Source organism: Falco cherrug, chromosome 2 (genome assembly GCF_023634085.1).
Source record: "Falco cherrug isolate bFalChe1 chromosome 2, bFalChe1.pri, whole genome shotgun sequence".
Lineage (NCBI taxonomy): Eukaryota > Metazoa > Chordata > Aves > Falconiformes > Falconidae > Falco > Falco cherrug.
The window spans coordinates 1,089,659-1,107,620 of NC_073698.1; the positions used below are offsets into that span (position 1 = coordinate 1,089,659).

The 17,962-nt window shown below is 44.2% G+C and overlaps 1 protein-coding gene across 3 annotated transcripts in view; it reads left to right on the top strand.

Moving 5' to 3' along the window:
* The window catches only part of POLD3 (DNA polymerase delta 3, accessory subunit), a 45,921-nt gene that overhangs the window by 8,817 nt on the left and 19,142 nt on the right, over positions 1–17,962 (top strand). Inside the window, exons 2-6 of one of the 3 annotated variants that reach the window (XM_055701222.1) lie at positions 5,527–5,690; positions 9,463–9,518; positions 11,423–11,525; positions 13,957–13,996; positions 15,563–15,695. In XM_055701222.1, coding sequence (XP_055557197.1) covers positions 5,679–5,690; positions 9,463–9,518; positions 11,423–11,525; positions 13,957–13,996; positions 15,563–15,695 — 344 coding nt within the window. In that variant the 5' untranslated portion in view covers positions 5,527–5,678. Of the gene's footprint in view, positions 1–5,526; positions 5,691–7,123; positions 7,297–9,462; positions 9,519–11,422; positions 11,526–13,956; positions 13,997–15,562; positions 15,696–17,962 lie in introns of those variants that run through there. The other 2 variants (XM_055701220.1, XM_055701221.1) reach the window with 2 other exon arrangements.

Below are 17,962 nucleotides of genomic sequence, written 5' to 3' on the forward strand. Positions count from 1 at the left end.
TCCATCAACACTTTAAACTGGCATAAGCCTGCAGTGTTGTCAGACACAGCAGTGCCACTGTCCTGCTGCTCCTCAGCAGCAGTGTTTGTGTGACAGGGTGCTGAGCTGGTTTGGGAGGACCGATCCAGACTAAAATTAGTGCAGGAAAAAGTTTGTTTTAACTTAAGTTGGTTTTCCTGACCCAGTTCTCAGCATGGCTGCACAAACACTTGGGCTGGCAGTGAGGACGAGACGGTGGGTGGTGGGAAGCAGGCAGGGATGAGCAGCAGAAGCTCCGGTTTGCACAAGCTGCAGAGTAATGTAGCATGCTCTATTCCAGCAATAGCAGCAGAGCTTCAGCACCCAGGGCGGCAACGTGCAGCTCCAGGGATGCCAGGCAAGCGTGGTATCTAACTGTCACCTGCTGACTCGGACAGGGAATTGCATGAGAAGAGACGATTTTGGAAATGCGGGGCCCCCACCGCGATAGGAGCTCGATCCGTTCGCAGTTCGCAGACCGCATCAGCTGTCGCTGCTGTTCGGCCGTTTGCAAGCTCTTTAGGTAATGACCCCTTTTGCGACTGCAGTGGGTCTTTTTCAGGATTGCTGTTTCTTGCTGCCAGTTACTCACGCTGTTATGGGTTATTTTCCCCAAAATCTACTAACCAGCCTGGTTTTGAAGTTGAATTTCACTAGTAGTAAAGATGGACAGAGACATCAAAGAACCCATCTTCAGCCTATCCCCAGAGCTCAGATCTTACAGTGCAAGGGGTAGCTTAAATTTTCTTATTCCTTTCTTCGACTAGGGTATGAGCTAGGAGGGAAAGGGTGGCCCTGCATTCTCACCCTGGGCGCAGTATGTGACACAGCCCAAGCGTTTCCTCCCAGTATCTCCTTGCCTGCTCGTGCCTGGGATGCTGTAGCTGCGAACTGCCCTGTAGTTGGGGAGATGCTTTCCTGCTCATTCTAATCTCTGCTTTATCAATAGTCATTCTTCAGAGGGCTTTCATTATTTCCTAGCTGTTACTCTTGTTTATCTTCTTTAATAGCTTGTCTGCTTGCGGAAACAGATCCGCATAGCTGCTCGAAAACAAGCTGTTCTGCCACAGCTCCTTCTGTGCCCACCCTGCTACTGAATAAATGTCAAATACTCCATGCTGAGGCACACTAATTATGTTAAAATAAAAGACACCAAGAACAGGAGTCCATAGGGGAACTATTCCATCAGTCTTGCCATGCAAACAGTTCCGAGAACAGGCTCAGAATGAGATGTGGGTTTAAGCTAATAACCTGAAGTCAGAAATGCCAGCTACTAATGTGACTCAACGTGGGAAATTTGTTGTGATGCTTGTGAAGACATTCATGTCAGTCATTTTTGTTTAGATGTGATAACACGTACATGGTGGTAGCAGAGGTTATATTTTTCTGGCTGACACATTCCCAGATGGCTACACGTGCCTTTTTCTACTACAGTGCTTAAAGCTTGCATTTTTATTTTTTGAGAAGGGAGTCAATATAATAGTACATGAAATTTTGGCACAAAAGACTGCATGAAGTATAAAAGTGAATCTATCTGCTCGGGCCATTAACAATGCAACATTTCTCTTTGTGAAGGCACGTGGCACTGCGACACACCACAAAACCATGTGAGCGGGCTGGGAACCAGGTCCAGATTCAGACACTTAAATTTAGGTGTCTCCACATATGCTGGGTGTGTAAAACTCTCCGTGTCGCTACTGGAGACAGCAGTCAGTGCTGTCAGTGGTGCCAGAAGTGATTTGGCTAAGATAGACAGCCACAGGCTGTCAGCTGTCACGCTGCTGTTCTCTGTGAGTTGTCAGAAGGGAGATGCATTCCTTGTTATATATTCTGCCACTTGAAACTTATCTTCATAGTTTCTTAGATGCCTCTCCCTTGTCAGCATTATTGCTGCCTCACTTTTCGAGCATCTAAAGATTTTTTATTGCAAACATGCATAGAAAAGACAATTAAGCAGTGCAAACATAGGCACCTGTCTCAAATGTAGCTGTCTCCTGTGATAGCAATATTTATGGACTTGCCTGTACTGACTCCGACCCTTGCAAGCCTAGAAGCAGATTAATTGTGTTAGGTTTACGGTTGGACTTGATCATCTTAAAGGTCTTTTCCAACCTAAATGATTCTATTACTCTAATTCCCACTGTTTCTCTGATGGTCTTTGATCCTAAGTCTCCCAGCTGCTTTTCCGTTTTGTATTGTTAAGGAAGGAGTCATCACCTTGACACCTTGCTTAGCTATGACCCACCTATCATACAGGTTTCCTACTGAAAAGATCCCACTAATTCTGCCTGGTTATTTGCAGTTCATCTTGGTGGAAGAAAGCAAAAGGGTCAGTCTCTGTATCTCCTTATGTATCTGTCTCATGACTTTCATTTCTTAAGTGAAATCCTCCACTTCTGCTTGGATGGGATGCATTTCTGCCCAGAATCTGGATCTTCAGAAGCCTCTAATAGATTTGATGGGTTCCAAAAGGAAACGGGTGCCAGGACCTAGATGATTTTTGGGCAGATTCGATTAACTGTGCTTTGACACTGGCATCTCTACATTTCTGTTCTCCCTTCAGCATTGCTCAGTTGCTCAAGGAAGTCCCCTCTCAGACAGCATTAATTAAAACTTTAACAGGACTCCTTTCACTCAAACTCCTCAGGCAGATGCTTGCCAGCAACTATATATAATACATTTCCAGAGACTCTGCCCATTCTTTTTTGTTTTTTGGAAAGCACTTGTGAAACAACTATTATTATGAGTCCTTGTGCTCAGTTTCTGCTGGTGCTGGTGGTTTTGGCTTTGGGCAGCTGTAAGTACAAGACGTTTTGTTATTAACAAGCAATCTTTGAAAGAATCCTTTATAGAGCTTTGAGAAAAAAAGTTTGGGAGTCAGGATACTCGGGCTTTACACCTGGGAGTATTGAAAGATTCTTGGACAAATCACATAACCTCTCTGTGTCTCAGTGTCGTCATCTTTGAAATGGGGATAACATTTCTTGACTTCTTCAAAGAGGAATATATGGTTCATGTACTTTTTTCAGGGCCTCATAGGAGAGTACTGCAAATCCTATACAAAAGAGTATTATCAGACCTTTTAAGGGAATACTCCCAAAGTATTTTCAGATCCTGCATTGGGATTCTACACCCTACCATCTCCAGTTGTGCAAGAGAAATCCCAGGCACATACTCCAGTATCTGTCAGTTTGCTGCATTACAATGAGATTATTTCTCTTGTTTCCATTTTTCTTTCTTTTTAAAATTACTTTATGTATTTTAGCTGTGAAAGATCATTTACAAGTGCTGCTATCCAAGGAAAGGAGACAGGGCACGTTCTAGTCCTCAGCTCCTTGTTCAAATTTACAAGCTAGTCTTAAGCTACACAGCTCTACTTTAATGTGCAAAAGTAAGTAACGTTCACTACAGACTGTAAGGATCCGTGCTGCTCCCCAGTCAGGTAGTGCTGTCCTTATTTGCAAGATTGGTGTAATATTTGGTAGATTTATGATCCAAAAAAATTAACAAAGTCACCCAGGTTGCAAGATGTTTTAAAGGCTCTTTTGTACTTGGGTGTTGCTGGCACTGAAAACTGGGCTGTGCATACTACCAGGGGTATTGCTGTGCACCCTTCCTTCCTTCCTCAGAAATTGCTGGGACCCAAGGATGACTCCGCAGGGTTTGTGTGAGTCCCCACTGCTGCATCTCTTTCCAGATTTTCTTCTGTGGCTTTTTCACTAAAGTGAAATTTCACTCCAGGCTGCACAGCCCCAGCTCTCCCAGCCTGTCCCCACAGCAGAGGGGCTCCAGCCCTCTGGCCATCTCCGTGGCCTCCTCTGGACTTGCTCCAACAGGTCCATGTCCTTCTTATGTTGGGGGCCCCAGAGCTGGATGCAGCGCTGCAGGGGGGGTTCTTGCCAGAGGGGAGCAGAGGGGGAGTATCACTTCCCTCAACTTGCTGGCCATGCTGCTTGTGATACAGCCAGGATAACCTTTAAGGTCCCTTCCAATCCAAACCATTCTGTGATTCTATGTTCAATAACCCTTACATCTTTGGTGCTGCATGGATCTCCATCCCCTGCCTCCACTGAGGTGGCAGACCAAAGGATCTCGCTAGCATACCGTCCCTCAAGCATTGGCGTGCTGCCCCCAGCCTTCTCTCTAACAAGCCTGGTTTTATCCCTTGCCCTCTTCAAAACCAGTTTAAAGCTCTTTCAAGGATCCCTGCTAACTCCTGTGCCAAGATCCTTTTCCCCCTTTGAGATGGGGATGCCCCATCTATCTCCAGCAAGCCTGGTGTCCTGTAAACCAACCCATGATCAACAAACCCAAAATTCTGCTGGTGACAGCAAGCTTGGAACCAGGTATTGATCTGCTGGATGTTCCTGTTTCTTTCCTTATCCTTCCCTGCAGCTGGAAGGATAGAGGAGAATGTTACCTGTGCTCCTGGTTCCTTAACCAGTCATCCCAAGGCCCTGAAGTCTCTCTTGATTGCCCTTGGACTTCTTGTTGCAACTTCATGGCAGCCCGCCTGCAAAATCAGTAATGGATAATAACCCGAGGGCTGCACCAGGGTAGGAAGCTTTCTCTTCACGTCTTTAACCTGAGCCCCTGGGAGGCAGCAGTCTCCCCTAAGAAGCGTGTCCAGTCTGTGTACTGGGCCCCTGGTTCCCTTCAGAAGGGAGTCTCTTATGACAATGACGCATCCTTTTTTCTTTATGGAAGCAGTTTTGACACAGGGCATAGGCCGACCGAACCTCAGCGACACCTCCACGCTAGATGGAACCATTGTCCTCATTAATGTTCAGTTCCGCTTGCAGAGCCTCGTACCTATTTGCAGGGACACCTGGGACTCTTCTCCTCCTCCACCCTGACCTGATGTACAGCCTCAGGGAAATCCCATCACTTACCCCGAGTCTCTTTGTAGCCCTCTCTGTAGTGCTATTTCAGGAGTTTAGGTGGTTCTGCCTGTAACATCATAATTACTTTTTACTTTAACTGTCAGAAAAATGTGAAAGGACATTAATATTAAACTGTTCCATGCTTTGGTCATGGGTCATAATTTTTATTTCTTCGTTCATCAGCTGCTGTGTTTCAAGCACTGTTGGATAGGAACATTTTTGCCCAAGGACTTGATTCATGAGATGAAAATGCATAATCACTCTTCACCAGCTCTGGGAAGAACTGGAGACATCTCATACTGGTGACAAGAGTAACCAGCAAATCTTGAACCCAGAATCTGCAAAAAATCATTGCCTCTTTGTAAGACAGCAGTATGCGGACAATGATTTTAACCTTTCTCCTGCTTTTTTTGAAATCAGAAAGAAAACCTCTGACTTCAGGGAGTAACAGGTTCTTGCTCAGCACTTGCTGATTAAATGTAAACTTTGCAGCATCACTAACATCAAGGCTGGTGTCATGACCTCAGGGATCCAGAGGAAGATTACTCCTTCAAGATGTTAAGGCTAATTTTGTGATTTTTCCTTGCAAACCAGCAGAGTCTATCTCTCCATTTCTCTGTTATAGCTCTTGGGACCAATACAGGAATGCATTCATCTCACACTCAAATTTCATTTGAAATACTCCTGATGAGTGGATCAGCCCCGTAAGCTGTGGCACTGCATGTGGACCTCTCAATTTCCTGAAGCCAGCATTCCTAGGGATCAGGAAAACACCTAATGCTCATAAAGGTAATGTTTCAGTGATCTCTTTGTGGGTGGAACTCACTTCTGACCCTAAAACCACATTTTTCAGCTCAGCACTGAGGCCCACATGAAAGGAAACATGCACCAGTTCTCTCCCACAGAACTGGATATCATCGCAGTGCTAGACATGAAGAACTTATTTGTTTTGTATTGCTTGTACCTAACTGTCAGTAAAATGAAGAAAGCCATCTGCATGCAGTGACAAAGGAAACAGGTCCCTGCTGAAACAGTTTTATTTTCCCAGTGAAGGGAGAGGTCTATGGAATCGATTCAGGGTGCTTTCATATGTTATAGACTATTCCTGACCAATTAAACTTTAAGCTCAGTTTGTAGGCAACACTTTGCTAACCTAAGTAGGTGGTATATGGAAAAAAACAATTAATTGAGTTCAAATAAGATAATAAATGTGCCGGAGACAGAGGGGTTCAGGCTGATGAGGTCCAGGGAGGGTGGGAGATGCCAGACACCCCACTCCCAGTAGCAGCGATCTCTCAGAACCAGCCCCGTGTGGGACCATGCTATAAACCAGCCAGCACAGGTATAAGAAACATGACCAATAAAAATTAGTATAAACCACACTGGAAGGAAAAAACCAAACCATCCTCGAAACCACCTCCTAGATTTTATCAAATTTTAGATTAACTTTATCATGGAAAAGTATTTAGAAAACAATACAGATATATCAATGATGTCCTCAGCTTACTCTGAAGCTGTATTAAATGCAAATGCAAATGGGATTGGGACTTAAAGATTGGGAATCTCCTGTTCCAGCGCTTGCTGTTTATCTCCAAAAAAAGAAAGCATGTGTAAAGTACTGGGTCCGGTGGCTGGGATGTTGAGGCCCGGAGGAGCAGGGTGGCGGGAGGGCTGCAGGTCTGTGAGGGACAGCATGGGGACATGTGAGGGGATGACATGGGGACACATAAGGGGGGGCATGGGGCCTTGAGTCCATGAGGGGACAGCATGGGGACATGTGAGGCGATGGCATGGGGGGTGTGAGGGGATGGCATAGGGGTGTGAGAGTGTGAGGGAATGGCGTGGAGAAGTATGAGGGGATGGCATGGCATGAATCTGCGAGGGGACAGTGTGGGCATGTGAGGGGACGGCATGGGGGGTGTGAGGGGATGGCATGTGGGCTGTGAGGGGATGGCATGGGGGTGTGAGAGTGTGAGGGAATGGCGTGGAGAAGTGTGAGGGAATGGCATGGCATGAGTCTGTGAGGGGACAGTGTGGGCATGTGAGGGGACAGTGCAGGGATGTGAGGGGATGGTGTGGGGATGTGAAGGAACGGCGTGGTGCCATGCAAGGCGATGGCATGGGGCTGTCAGGGAACAGCGTGAGGCCGTGAGGGGCGGGGCGGGCACAAGCACCGCGCGGCGCCGCCTCTCTTGTTTGTCCCGGCGCGGCCGCCGTCCGCCCTCCCGCCCGCGTCCCGGCTCGTTGCCATGGCGGCGGGCTGGCGGCCGCGGCCCTGAACTGCGCGGGAACCCGCCCGCCCGCGGCCTGCTCGGCCCACCCCTCGCCGGCCGCCATGGAGGACGAGCTATACCTCGAGAACATCGACGAGTTCGTCACCGATCAGAACCGCATTGTGAGTCCCGCCGGCGGGGCTGGGGCTGCGCGGGAGGCGCTGGGGGAGCGGCGGGCCGCCGCCGTTGCGGGACCCCTCGGAGGGAGACACCTTCCTCCCCTCCCCCCGCAGCGTGGCTGCCGTTTGGGGGAGGCCGGCCTGCATGTTTGGGCGCTTCACCCCCCAACCTCCAGCCTGGGCCACAAGCCCTGCTCTGGGGGTTTGCTGAGGAACCGGGGTGGGGGCTGCAGTGGCAGGGCCTGAGGTGATACCCGGCCCCCTTTGCCTTCCACCCCAGCTGGGTGAAGCCCAAGGCCGCAGGGAGCCGCTTTCCGCGGGCAGTGGGGAGGGGAGGCAAAGGCAGTGTCGTCCCCCCCCCCCCAACACCTACGGGACATGCGTGTGTGCCCGTGCCCCGCTCGGCGGGCTGCAGAAGGAAGGAGCATCTGCCTGGCCCCTCAGGGCTGGCTGCTCGGGTTTTACTCCTCTTTTTGGGGACGCATGTGCAGTGCCTGGCAGTGTTTGCTTTTCCAGGGGTCACGATGTAGAGTTAATGTACGCTTTCTGTCAAGCTAGACATCTCCTGACAAGCCTTTCTTGTCAGGATTTTTTTTTCGCCCTTTGACTCTTTGAGTTAATGTCTCTGAAGAGGATTGGTAACAGCATCATTTATATCACAGGAAAAGCAGCTGTCCTCAAATTCCTTATGCTGTCTAATAGGTGAGCTGTTTTTCCTCAAAACAAAAAAGCACTGTAGTGACAGCAGTGTTTTTAGTCTGAGGTATTGTTGCCTAAACTCCCCAGTTGGCAACCTCTTGATTTAGTTAAACAAGAATATGCACAAAGTTTAGGTCAAGCTGACCTACTCTTTCAAGTCGTTAATGCTCAAGTACACACCATCTCACTGTCATCAAAATTGGTGACTGAAAGGACTTCGAACCAAGGGAGCCAGTCTCAGGAAATAACAGATAATGCTAAGAGCACCGTTATGTAAATTATGCAAAAAGAAGTCGCCAAGTGAAAAAGTTCAGGCTGCAAGAGGAGACAAGCTGATAAGGAGTTGCAATCACTGATGTGCACTAGAAGTGAGAAACTTGTAACCAGTCCTGTTCGTGAATGAAAGTGAATATGTAATGTACTATGAATACGCAAGTGCTCTGCTGTCTATAATGTGTACACTCAAGCAGCTTGGTGTGCACGTTAGGAGGAAAGATCCCCCATGCACCCAGTGCTGTGGTAAACTAATGTCGGCTTTCTGAATGATCATTTGGTTTGGAGAGTTTTCCTGGTTATGATTTTTGGTATCAGTATAAATGCAGAAATGAATGAAACTGTTTTTTCTGTGAAAGGTTGAGGGAGTCTGAACCACTATTTCAGCTTAGAAGTAAAATTACTACTTACCGCCTGTAGCCTCTTAAAGCCTTGTTGTTTCTAGGAAAGTTCAGAAAAATGGTAGGCATGTGTGTATGTTTCTTTCAAACAAAATAAAGGTTTTGGCCTAAAAACTGCTACAGTAAGGATGATGCATCTTGTCTATCAAAGCAGTTGTATTAACATGAGCTGCCTATGTCACTACAGTTTGTTTCAGTAAACGGCTAGACTAATAACAATTTATTTGTTGTATTTGAGATAGGAGAGGCCCTGGCCTGGGGATTCGCTTAAAAAGGCAGAGCAGGAGGAGAAATGGGTATAGAAGACATGCCTTGTCTGAAAAATACAGAAAGTCAGCAGCAGGGCTGGGATTAGACCTATAGTCTCCAGAGGTTTTGTCAGACTTGTGTTGCAGCCAGAGATCCATGTCTCCATGACAGGGGAGGGCGGCAGAAGTCCAATAAATTCTCAGAAGCAATAAATGCTTCTCACAGTTTAAAATTGTACTGTTTAATTCTTTGTTACGAAGCTAAGCAGTGCAGGTGTTTTCAGTGGCTTTTATTTACACAATGGCATTTCAAGAAGGCGTTCCCAAACCCACACCTTTCAGGGTGGGTAGTTTGTCCCAGTATCTCAGGGAGTCAATCTACTCACTAAAGCACAGGTGGGTGGGTGACCATGTGCTCTCACTTCTAACAGGTTTTGTTGTGGGTTTCTTGGTGGTATGTGTGTGTCTAGAGTTTGACTTGCACATGAAACAAGCAAAGGATAGGAGATTTTCATACTAAAGTGGATTATTTTTTTTTCTTGTTACAGGTAACATACAAATGGCTAAGCTATACTCTAGGAGTTCACGTCAACCAGGCTAAACAGTAGGTATCAGTGCATCCTGCAAACTTTTTGTTTTGTGGCAAAGCCTTGTTAATTGCAATTTTCATTATTGTGTTCAGTGTATTAAAATGATCTCTCTGGAAATATATTTAAAAATCCTGCATGTCGTCTTAGGTACAGTGGGTTATGTTATTCAACGTACCTTGCTCCTCCTGTAGGCAGGTGTCGCCTTGACTTTGATGGGAGTTGCGCTTTAGAGAGCGTTGCTCAGCTGGACACCTGATGCTGATTTATATCATAAATACTTCGGTCAGAATAGATGTTGTAGCATTATATTACTACAGAAATGTGTGTCGCTCCTTTCATTGTGAAACACGGATGTGCTTACTGAACTTGGCTCCAGTCACGCAAAGAGCTATGCCCCTGTGAGAATCTGCCACTCCATATTCCAGCTTAGGAATTCGTACGTTATCCATGGATGTTGCTGGGAGCAGTCGGGTTTACACTGACGGTAATTGCAGCTCATGTGTATGGCAAATGCGCACCCTCTCTGATCACCCTGCTGCGTAGTGCATGACCTGTTATAAATACCAGGCTTAACAGGCACAGGTGAATGTCTGAAGGATGGGGAAGTCAGCTGTGCTGTCAGAATATTTTTGCCTCTCCGAATTTAGCATAAAAGTGTAAACTTCTCTTGGTGTATTTTGAAGAATAAAAATTATTGTAACCTTTTAAATACCATATAAACCAAAGAATGAGCTCTCAAGGATTCAAGGCTGTTGCTACACAGCAAGGTAAAGTTAAGCATGAGATCTGAATGCTCTGTGAGAGTGGCAAGTCTCATAATACAAATATTTTTCTCTTCTTGTTTCTGGCTGTGGCTTGGACCTAAAGGGGCATTTGCTACATACTCAGCTGTAGTGTACTGAGCACAGCTTCACCTGTCTTGTCCAAGCTACTATAATATCAACTTGGGCATCTAACATAATGAAGATGTTTTGTCTCTGTACTCCATGTGTGTGAACAGTTTAGATGATGCGTAAATCTGAGTGTGCTTTAGTGATGGTGTAGATGCGACTGGAGAGCTCTGCTGGGAACAGTTCTGGTCATATTGTGAACTAGAAGGAGCCAGAAAAATTTTGAGGAAGGTGGCCCAGGTGAAGCAGGTGCACCTTCTCATACCCTTGAAAACAACCTGGAGCTGGAGATCTCCTGTGGCATCTTTGTGCTTAAAACTCTCTCCTAGAAGCTGAAAAATGCCTGATAATGCAAGTCAATTATTTTAGTGATTGTGCTGGCTGTGACAGCACGGTAATTGCAGTCTGTCTCTGTAGCGGTAATGATCTTCAAGTACCTTTACCAGATAGTGTCTTTGTGGAATGTGCAGTAGTGTCCCTGCCCAGTTATGTGGGACGCTCCTCATAAATCAGTGGTATAAGCAGGAGTTGAAAGCTTGAGTCTCAGCTCAATCTTGTCATCACTAATCATGCTCTTTCCTCCTGTTTCTGATTACCCTGTGGGTGGATGTAACTGGGATTGTATATATACACCTGGCAATGTGATTATATACCAAAAATCACCAGTTCCTCTGTCAGGTGTTTCAGAATGCTGGGTTGTAATGAGGGAAACGGCCTTTCTTGAGGGGAGACTTTGGAACCAGCAACCTAGAGGATTTGAGACCATCTGCAACCAGCTATTAAAGCTTTTGAGAGCGTGTATGCATTTCATCTTTGGTTTTTATAGTTGTTGGACTGAGATTCTCCAAAGTGGCAGAGAATGAAGGTGTCTCAGTAAGATTAATTTAGTCCTGGTTAAAATAACTTATGTGCTTATGTGAAAAGTTTCCATGTCAGGCTGGCTTTGCTCTTTTACGTAAGCTTCACGGAAGGGGTGGTGACGTGCTCTTTCCTTTCTAGGTGATTAACACTGGTTTCTTTTTGTGCAGGATGCTGTATGATTATGTAGAGAGGAAACGAAAGGAGAATTCAGGAGCTCAGCTTCATGTCACCTACTTAGTTGCAGGAAACCTCATCCAGAACGGATACGTTGTGAGTGTTTCATTTCTTGAGGGTGTCTGCAAGCTCTTTGTTCTTGTGTCTTCCACCGTGTTTTGTAATCTTTGGGTCAAAAGCTGAACTTGCTCTCTTTTTCCAGTAACAGGCGCAGTGTGCTAGGTGTTCTGTACATGTACAAAATAAGGCACTATCTCTGTCCCAGCATACAAGTAACGGGGAGGAAAGATCAGTTGGTCATGATTTGATAATACAGTGCTGAATAATGCACCAGGGGTTTTATTTAATTAACTTAAATCCTGTTTCCCGTCATCTCTCAATCTTATCGCTATTATTAAACAGCAAAGATTGTAATACAGTCCGGAGGGGCCCTTGTGAGATCAGCAAATCCATTTCCCAGGTTCTGCTGTGGAGTGGAAGTGTGCTAAGTAGTGTTTGGAAACAGCCTGGAATTCAGTTAGAATAATAAAAAATAATAAATAGAATAATAAATAAATAGTTGAAGTTTTCTTGTTAATTAAATCATTTTTTTTTTATTCTGGTGTGCAAGAGAAATACAAGTTTATTAACAGTATTTTGTATTTCAAATCTTTGACTTAATAAGCAAAGGAATCTCTCCTTAAATGTTTTTATTTTTTCTTATTGCTGCTTGTCAGATTTTCAGGAATGTAAACTTAAAATTTCAGACAGGTACCCCAGAGGTTTTTGAAAGATGATGAGCAAATTGAGCGCCTGTTTCCCTTTGCTCACGGAATAATTTAATAGTCAAACAGTAAATGCCTTTGACATTCCCCTGGTGTCTAGTCATATCTTCAGATAACCAAATATCTCCTACAGTACAGTCCACAGTCACCACTTAGGATTAGTACATCTCGGGGTGTCCTGGCTTTTATTTGTTAATTGGGGAAAAAACTCCCAACAAACCTTTTTTCTTTTTTTTTTTTTTTCTTTTCCCTAAATAAAAATTATTGCATGCATAGAATATTCTCTTTAAACCTCCAAATCGCCCCAAAACGGAAGGTAATTGCTTGCATTAGTTGTGTATAATGGAATATATTTATTTAAAGCTGTACAGATAGGGTGACATTTATAGTCTGAGTTTAACAGGTTTTCCCCCGATTTAATAACAAGGTAGCATCTCTTAGCTCACTAGAGCTGGCCAGAGATTTGCTAATGCATCTTATTATTTTTAGATTTGCCATAATGTGTTCAAAACGAACAAGTGAATTCTGAGAGTGGAACAAGTAATTTATTGCTTTTATTTTTTTTTAAACCTTACTTTAGAAGCTTGTATATCTACCAAGGGAAACATATAAAGATCACTCTTTTTCCCCCTTTTTTTTTTTACATATCTTATTTTTGAAATACTGCAATAGCAGTGACTGCTGAGAAGGGTAACCTGCAGGCTCAGTAAGTTGTTAGGGGTAGAGATAAAGCAGTGTCAGGGTTAGGAGTGCCACACAGGAGTTTAAAGCTAGCCAGAGGAGGTCAGATCAGGAAGATACTTCCAGAAGATGTGCAGGCATTGGAGGAGCTGGTGGATAACATCTGGCACAAGTCAATTTTGGGTAGGAAAGCGATGCGAGTGCTTCAGATACAACCCTGTGCTTGCTGGTAACCCTGCACTACTGTCTGCTGTCAGTAGGTGTAGCCACAAGGCTGTGGATTCAACAGCAAGACTCATCTGAAGGAGATACAGATTGAAATCACTCACAAATAATTCCTATTGTGTCTTAAGCACTGCGCACACTTTTCCTTACTGATTTTTATCAGCCTCAGTGAGGGACCGAGACAATCTTTGTTTACTGTTTCAGGTTGTCTACATTTTCTTGCCTCTTACTCTTTTGATGACTAGTCTGTGGTATCAGTTAAACACAATATTAATGGCTGGATTTTGTCCAATCTTTGGATACTCTACTTTGAAGCCTGTTAAATGTCGTAGAGCAGATATAGTCCTTGAAGACTGGCTGTAGAGCTCATTTCCAGAAACATGCATTTCTGGCTTTTAAATTAATGCTTAATTTCTCATGACGTTTTGCTTGTCTGGTACAGTGTCTGTGCTACAGGTTGCTACGTTAGAGTTTACTGGCAGTCTAAACATACGTGGGTGATGTGGGCTTGGACAGCAGATTTCTAGCAGTTGGGTCGTCACCTGTGTTAGTTTGCTTTTCTCCACTGCACTGTGCAGTTGTTTAGTTCTTGTTTCATCTGTGTCTCATCTCCCAGTGTCAGGAATGGAGGATGGAGGATTTCTATAGGGTTGTAGTGACCTGTGAAATGGTCCATTAGAAAAGTAGGAAGATGGAGCTTTAAAAACTAGTGGCGGATGACTCTTTAAAGGCGTTGGCAGTGTTCTTTGCAGCTATAAAGGCGCACCTATAATGGGTAGACTTTCTTACTCAATAAGTAACTGAAAATATTGGTCTTAAAATTTTAAAAGATTGCCATTTATTTGGTTTTTTTACAGTGCCACAAGGTTGCAGTAGTGAGAGAGGACAAACTCGAAGGTAAGCGAACTGTGAAAATTATGTGGTTTTAACTTTTTTCTTTGAAAGAACAGCAAAGTGAGTAAAGCTCAGAACTTGCCATCTGCACGTAAATGCCTAGTCAGGCTGTTGGGTTTAGGTGTGTACATTTTGTACTAGCTTTTTCTCAGAATTTTGAATATGTGAGCCAACAGCTAAGTTCAGACTTGTGATTTGGGTCTAATTATTTTTTTTATGTTGAACATTTTAGTCAGAAATTATTTTCCACCTCCCTGCCAGTGACAGATGGCTCCTCCTTAAAGACAACAATATTTGAGTAGGGTACAGCAGTGCGTCGCAGTTTTAGAACAGTTCCACAGGTAATTCTAGTTATTGGCTAAATCCAATTGCAGTCTTTGTTTGCCCCAAGTGATGTGGGTATTAGTTAAGTGTCTCATGAGAATGTTCTCACTTTTGTCTGGAGTATTTGCTTTCACAGTAAAAGGTGAAAAACCCTACCACTGTAACACTGCTTCCTGCAGCTGCTGTCCATGCACTGTCAGTTTTCTTGCCATCTTTCCAGGTCTGGTTCTGCTGCTGAGATCTGATCTGTAGCAATTGAAACACAACTTCAGGCCCTTCATCACTTTAAAATAGCGTCTTTGGTATTTGAGAACATACTGTGGCATTTGTGACCTTAAATGTCCATGCTAATGATGTGACTTTGTTCTAAAGACCTGAATTATTTTCCTTTTTGAAGTCTGAAGTGGGTTTCTAACTAAAGCTGCCCTCATCAGGGTAGTAGGTTGTCAAGCAGTACAACTACTATCTGTCGTGTTTGTTGAATTATCTGTGCTGCACAATATTCTGTTTTGCTGTGGAGGAAAGGGTTGTTCATGTTTTTTGTATTAGAAGACAGGCCAAAGGTATGACTTAAATTTGGAAGAGGCTGAGATTTTTGATGGGAGTAGGGCTGCATAGTCTAGGACTGGCCCCAAGAAATGATTACTGTGTGTATTTTTATAGTGCCTAGAAGCTCTGTCTCAGACCAGGTCTGTGTGGAAAGAACAATATAAGCAATGAACAAAGAATTCCTAAAAACCAGCCCTTGTCTCAAGAGGGTTACAGTTTAAATAGCATAGAAGAGGCAAAGCATGTATTCCAGCAGGCTACTAGAGATGACACAGTGATGCTAGTTGATACGGTGGATACTACCTTAACAGCAGAGAGCAGTTCCAGCAGGGTAGAGTTATGACCATTATTTTCTTTCTTAGCCTTAGGCAGTCATATAGATATCTTGGATTCCAAACACTGGGTATTTTGAAGGTAAACACAGAGAGATTGCTCTTAATTCAGTTATGTAAGAACGAAGAGTGTGTAGTGGAAAACATGTTTGACAGGCTTGTGGAGTCTGTTACCTTGAATTCTCAATTCAAGTGCTCACTAAGCATTGGAAGAAGGTACAATTACATGTTTTTATATTCAGGTCCTTGCTGTCAAGTGGTCTGTCAGTCTTGCTCCATCCGTGGTGAAACCTGATACTTAAAGTTGCCACCTGATTCCGTAAAGGCTGTGCTAACAGAGGACTTTTCTTCTTTTTCCCCCCAGCAATGAAGTCTAAACTAGCCACGATTGCAAGTGTGCACGTGTACAGCATTCAGAAGGCCTTGCTGAAAGACAGCGGACCACTCTACAACACAGACTATGATATTGTCAAAACAAACCTGCACAACTGCAGCAAGTGAGTTGCCTCATGGTTTTTCTTCTTAAGCTATGTGATTTGAGACTGACGAGATGTTGCTACATAGCGCACTTCAGCAGAAGGCAATGGTTACCAGATATGCCTGGATTTTTAGAAAGCTAGATAAAGATACCTTCTAAGTCATGCCAGACCAGTCCCCAAACAGCACACTGTATGATTGTTTTATAAACTGAGCTATTTCCAGCTTACAGTTGGTTTGCTTGCTCCGTTACTCCAATGGGCAGGCTGTTCCAGTACCTTTCTTCTCTGATGACTAGAAACTTTTTCCTCATTTCATTTCCAGGCCACGCTTAATCATGACCATTTTTATCCATTCCTCAGTCACAGAGTAAGATAAATCAAAACAGACTTAAAAAAACATGAGTGATGTGCTCAACAAAGCGCTAACATGAGCTTGCCTTCTGTTTTGTGAGACTGTGTTTTCATCCACTGGGCTGATCCACCTCTCTGAAGATGTCTTACAGGAACTCATTCTCCACAAATGAGAGCCTGAGGTGTAGGAGAAGCTTACAAAACAGAACAAGCAGCACAAGTGTCCTTCACAGCTGAGCTAGAGAGAGGCTGTCATAGAACTCAGAGGGACTTTGGTCTCCAGGGGTCATTGTCTCCCCTCCTGAACGGTGCCTGGCAGCTGTGGCTTTTCATTTATATGTTGTTTTCACCACAACAGCTTCAGCTTGATGTAATCAGGATGTACAGTGCCATGACCAATCTGGTTTAGAAGGAGGATGCCTGAATGTTGTGTCATAGAAAGAGTATAGAATTTGAAAGTAGAAACGTAGCTGTCATCAAAATGTTGACAAGAGTGGCTGAGAAATTAGTCTCCTAGAAGCTGTGTATTTCAAGTGTGAATGTCAATACTCTGATAAGTGCCTGAAAACCCTGCCTCGGGGAAGGCACATGCCATAGGTTTGGCTGCAGTTGCCTCGTTCCAGCCTGTTTACTCTCAGGCAGCCTTGCATGATGATACTTAATGTCTTAGAGGAGTCTGCCTTTGGGATTTGTACATCCAGAAGGTTTAGACAATTCAGATTCTGACATAGCTTTCTGAAGCCTATGTGTAAATCCCTGCCTGGCTTTGGAGCAGAATTTCCCAAGCGAACTAAGAAAAATTTAACTTCTTCATTTGTTGACCTGGCTGAACTGAATTCAGGCTGACCATGTTCCCTCTCCCTTGCCAACTACGTGAATTGTCTTTTACACTTGGGGCAAGATTCCTGCAGTACCTGCAGAAGACGGAGGTTTAACTCTGTGCAAACAGAACCTGCTGGCTTCTTAGACTTCCCTGTCAGTCCATATATCTCACAAGCTCTGGAGCAAGGATCTTTATTCTCTTCTGTGTTTATGTGGGACCTGTTACACCGTGAAGGTGGCGGAGGTAGCTAGATATACTAATATAAATAACTGGATTTAGTGCATGTTGCTAATGTCAGCTTTCCAAGTGGAAGCAGCTCCTTGCTCACAGAGCATAGTCCAAGCATTGCTTGTTTTTTCAGTGTTTATTTAGTGAAATTTGGATCAAGCCCATAAGCTATAGTCACACTGCAGCATTAAGGCAAGCTAACTTGGAATGTGTGAGGTTTAGATATGCTTGCTGCACGGTCAGCATAACCGTTAATGATAAAATGTGATTTGTAATCTGGAGGGTTGGTGGTGTTGCTTATTGGTGTGTTTGGAGTAGGAGTGAAAGCTGTCCAGACAGCCGTGATGACCATATTGAAAACAGATTATCAGTATAAAGGAGAGTAGAAATATTTTTCTTCAGTGTCGTCTTTCCTTCCTTTAAAGGTTTGAATGTCAAGAGATTGCTGCTGCAGCCTAAAAATGCTGTAGAGATTATGTTGTTTTGTTGATACGTTACAGTTCCTGATCAGAGTAGAAGTGGACTGTGCATGTGAGCTGCTAATGCTGAGGCACAGAAATTAATTGGCAGAAGACTGGTTTATTTCTTATGCAAATAAAAATATGCTGTGTAATTCGGTGGATTGGAAGGCGTGAGTCTGTGCTGTCTTGTGGCATTTCTGTAGGAAATCTGGAAAGCTTTGCCTGTGATTTGCACAGTGGGGAGTACAGTTCAGTTATTTTTGGGCACTGCTATTCCTGACTGTCAGTGAATTGTATTGTAACTGTGAGCACATCATTTAGTTCTTACATCCCCATATCCCTAAACAATCACGTTTCAGACTGTTACAAGCTGAGATGTGTCTGTCTACCAGTTATTACATGGAAATGACTTTATATAGTTA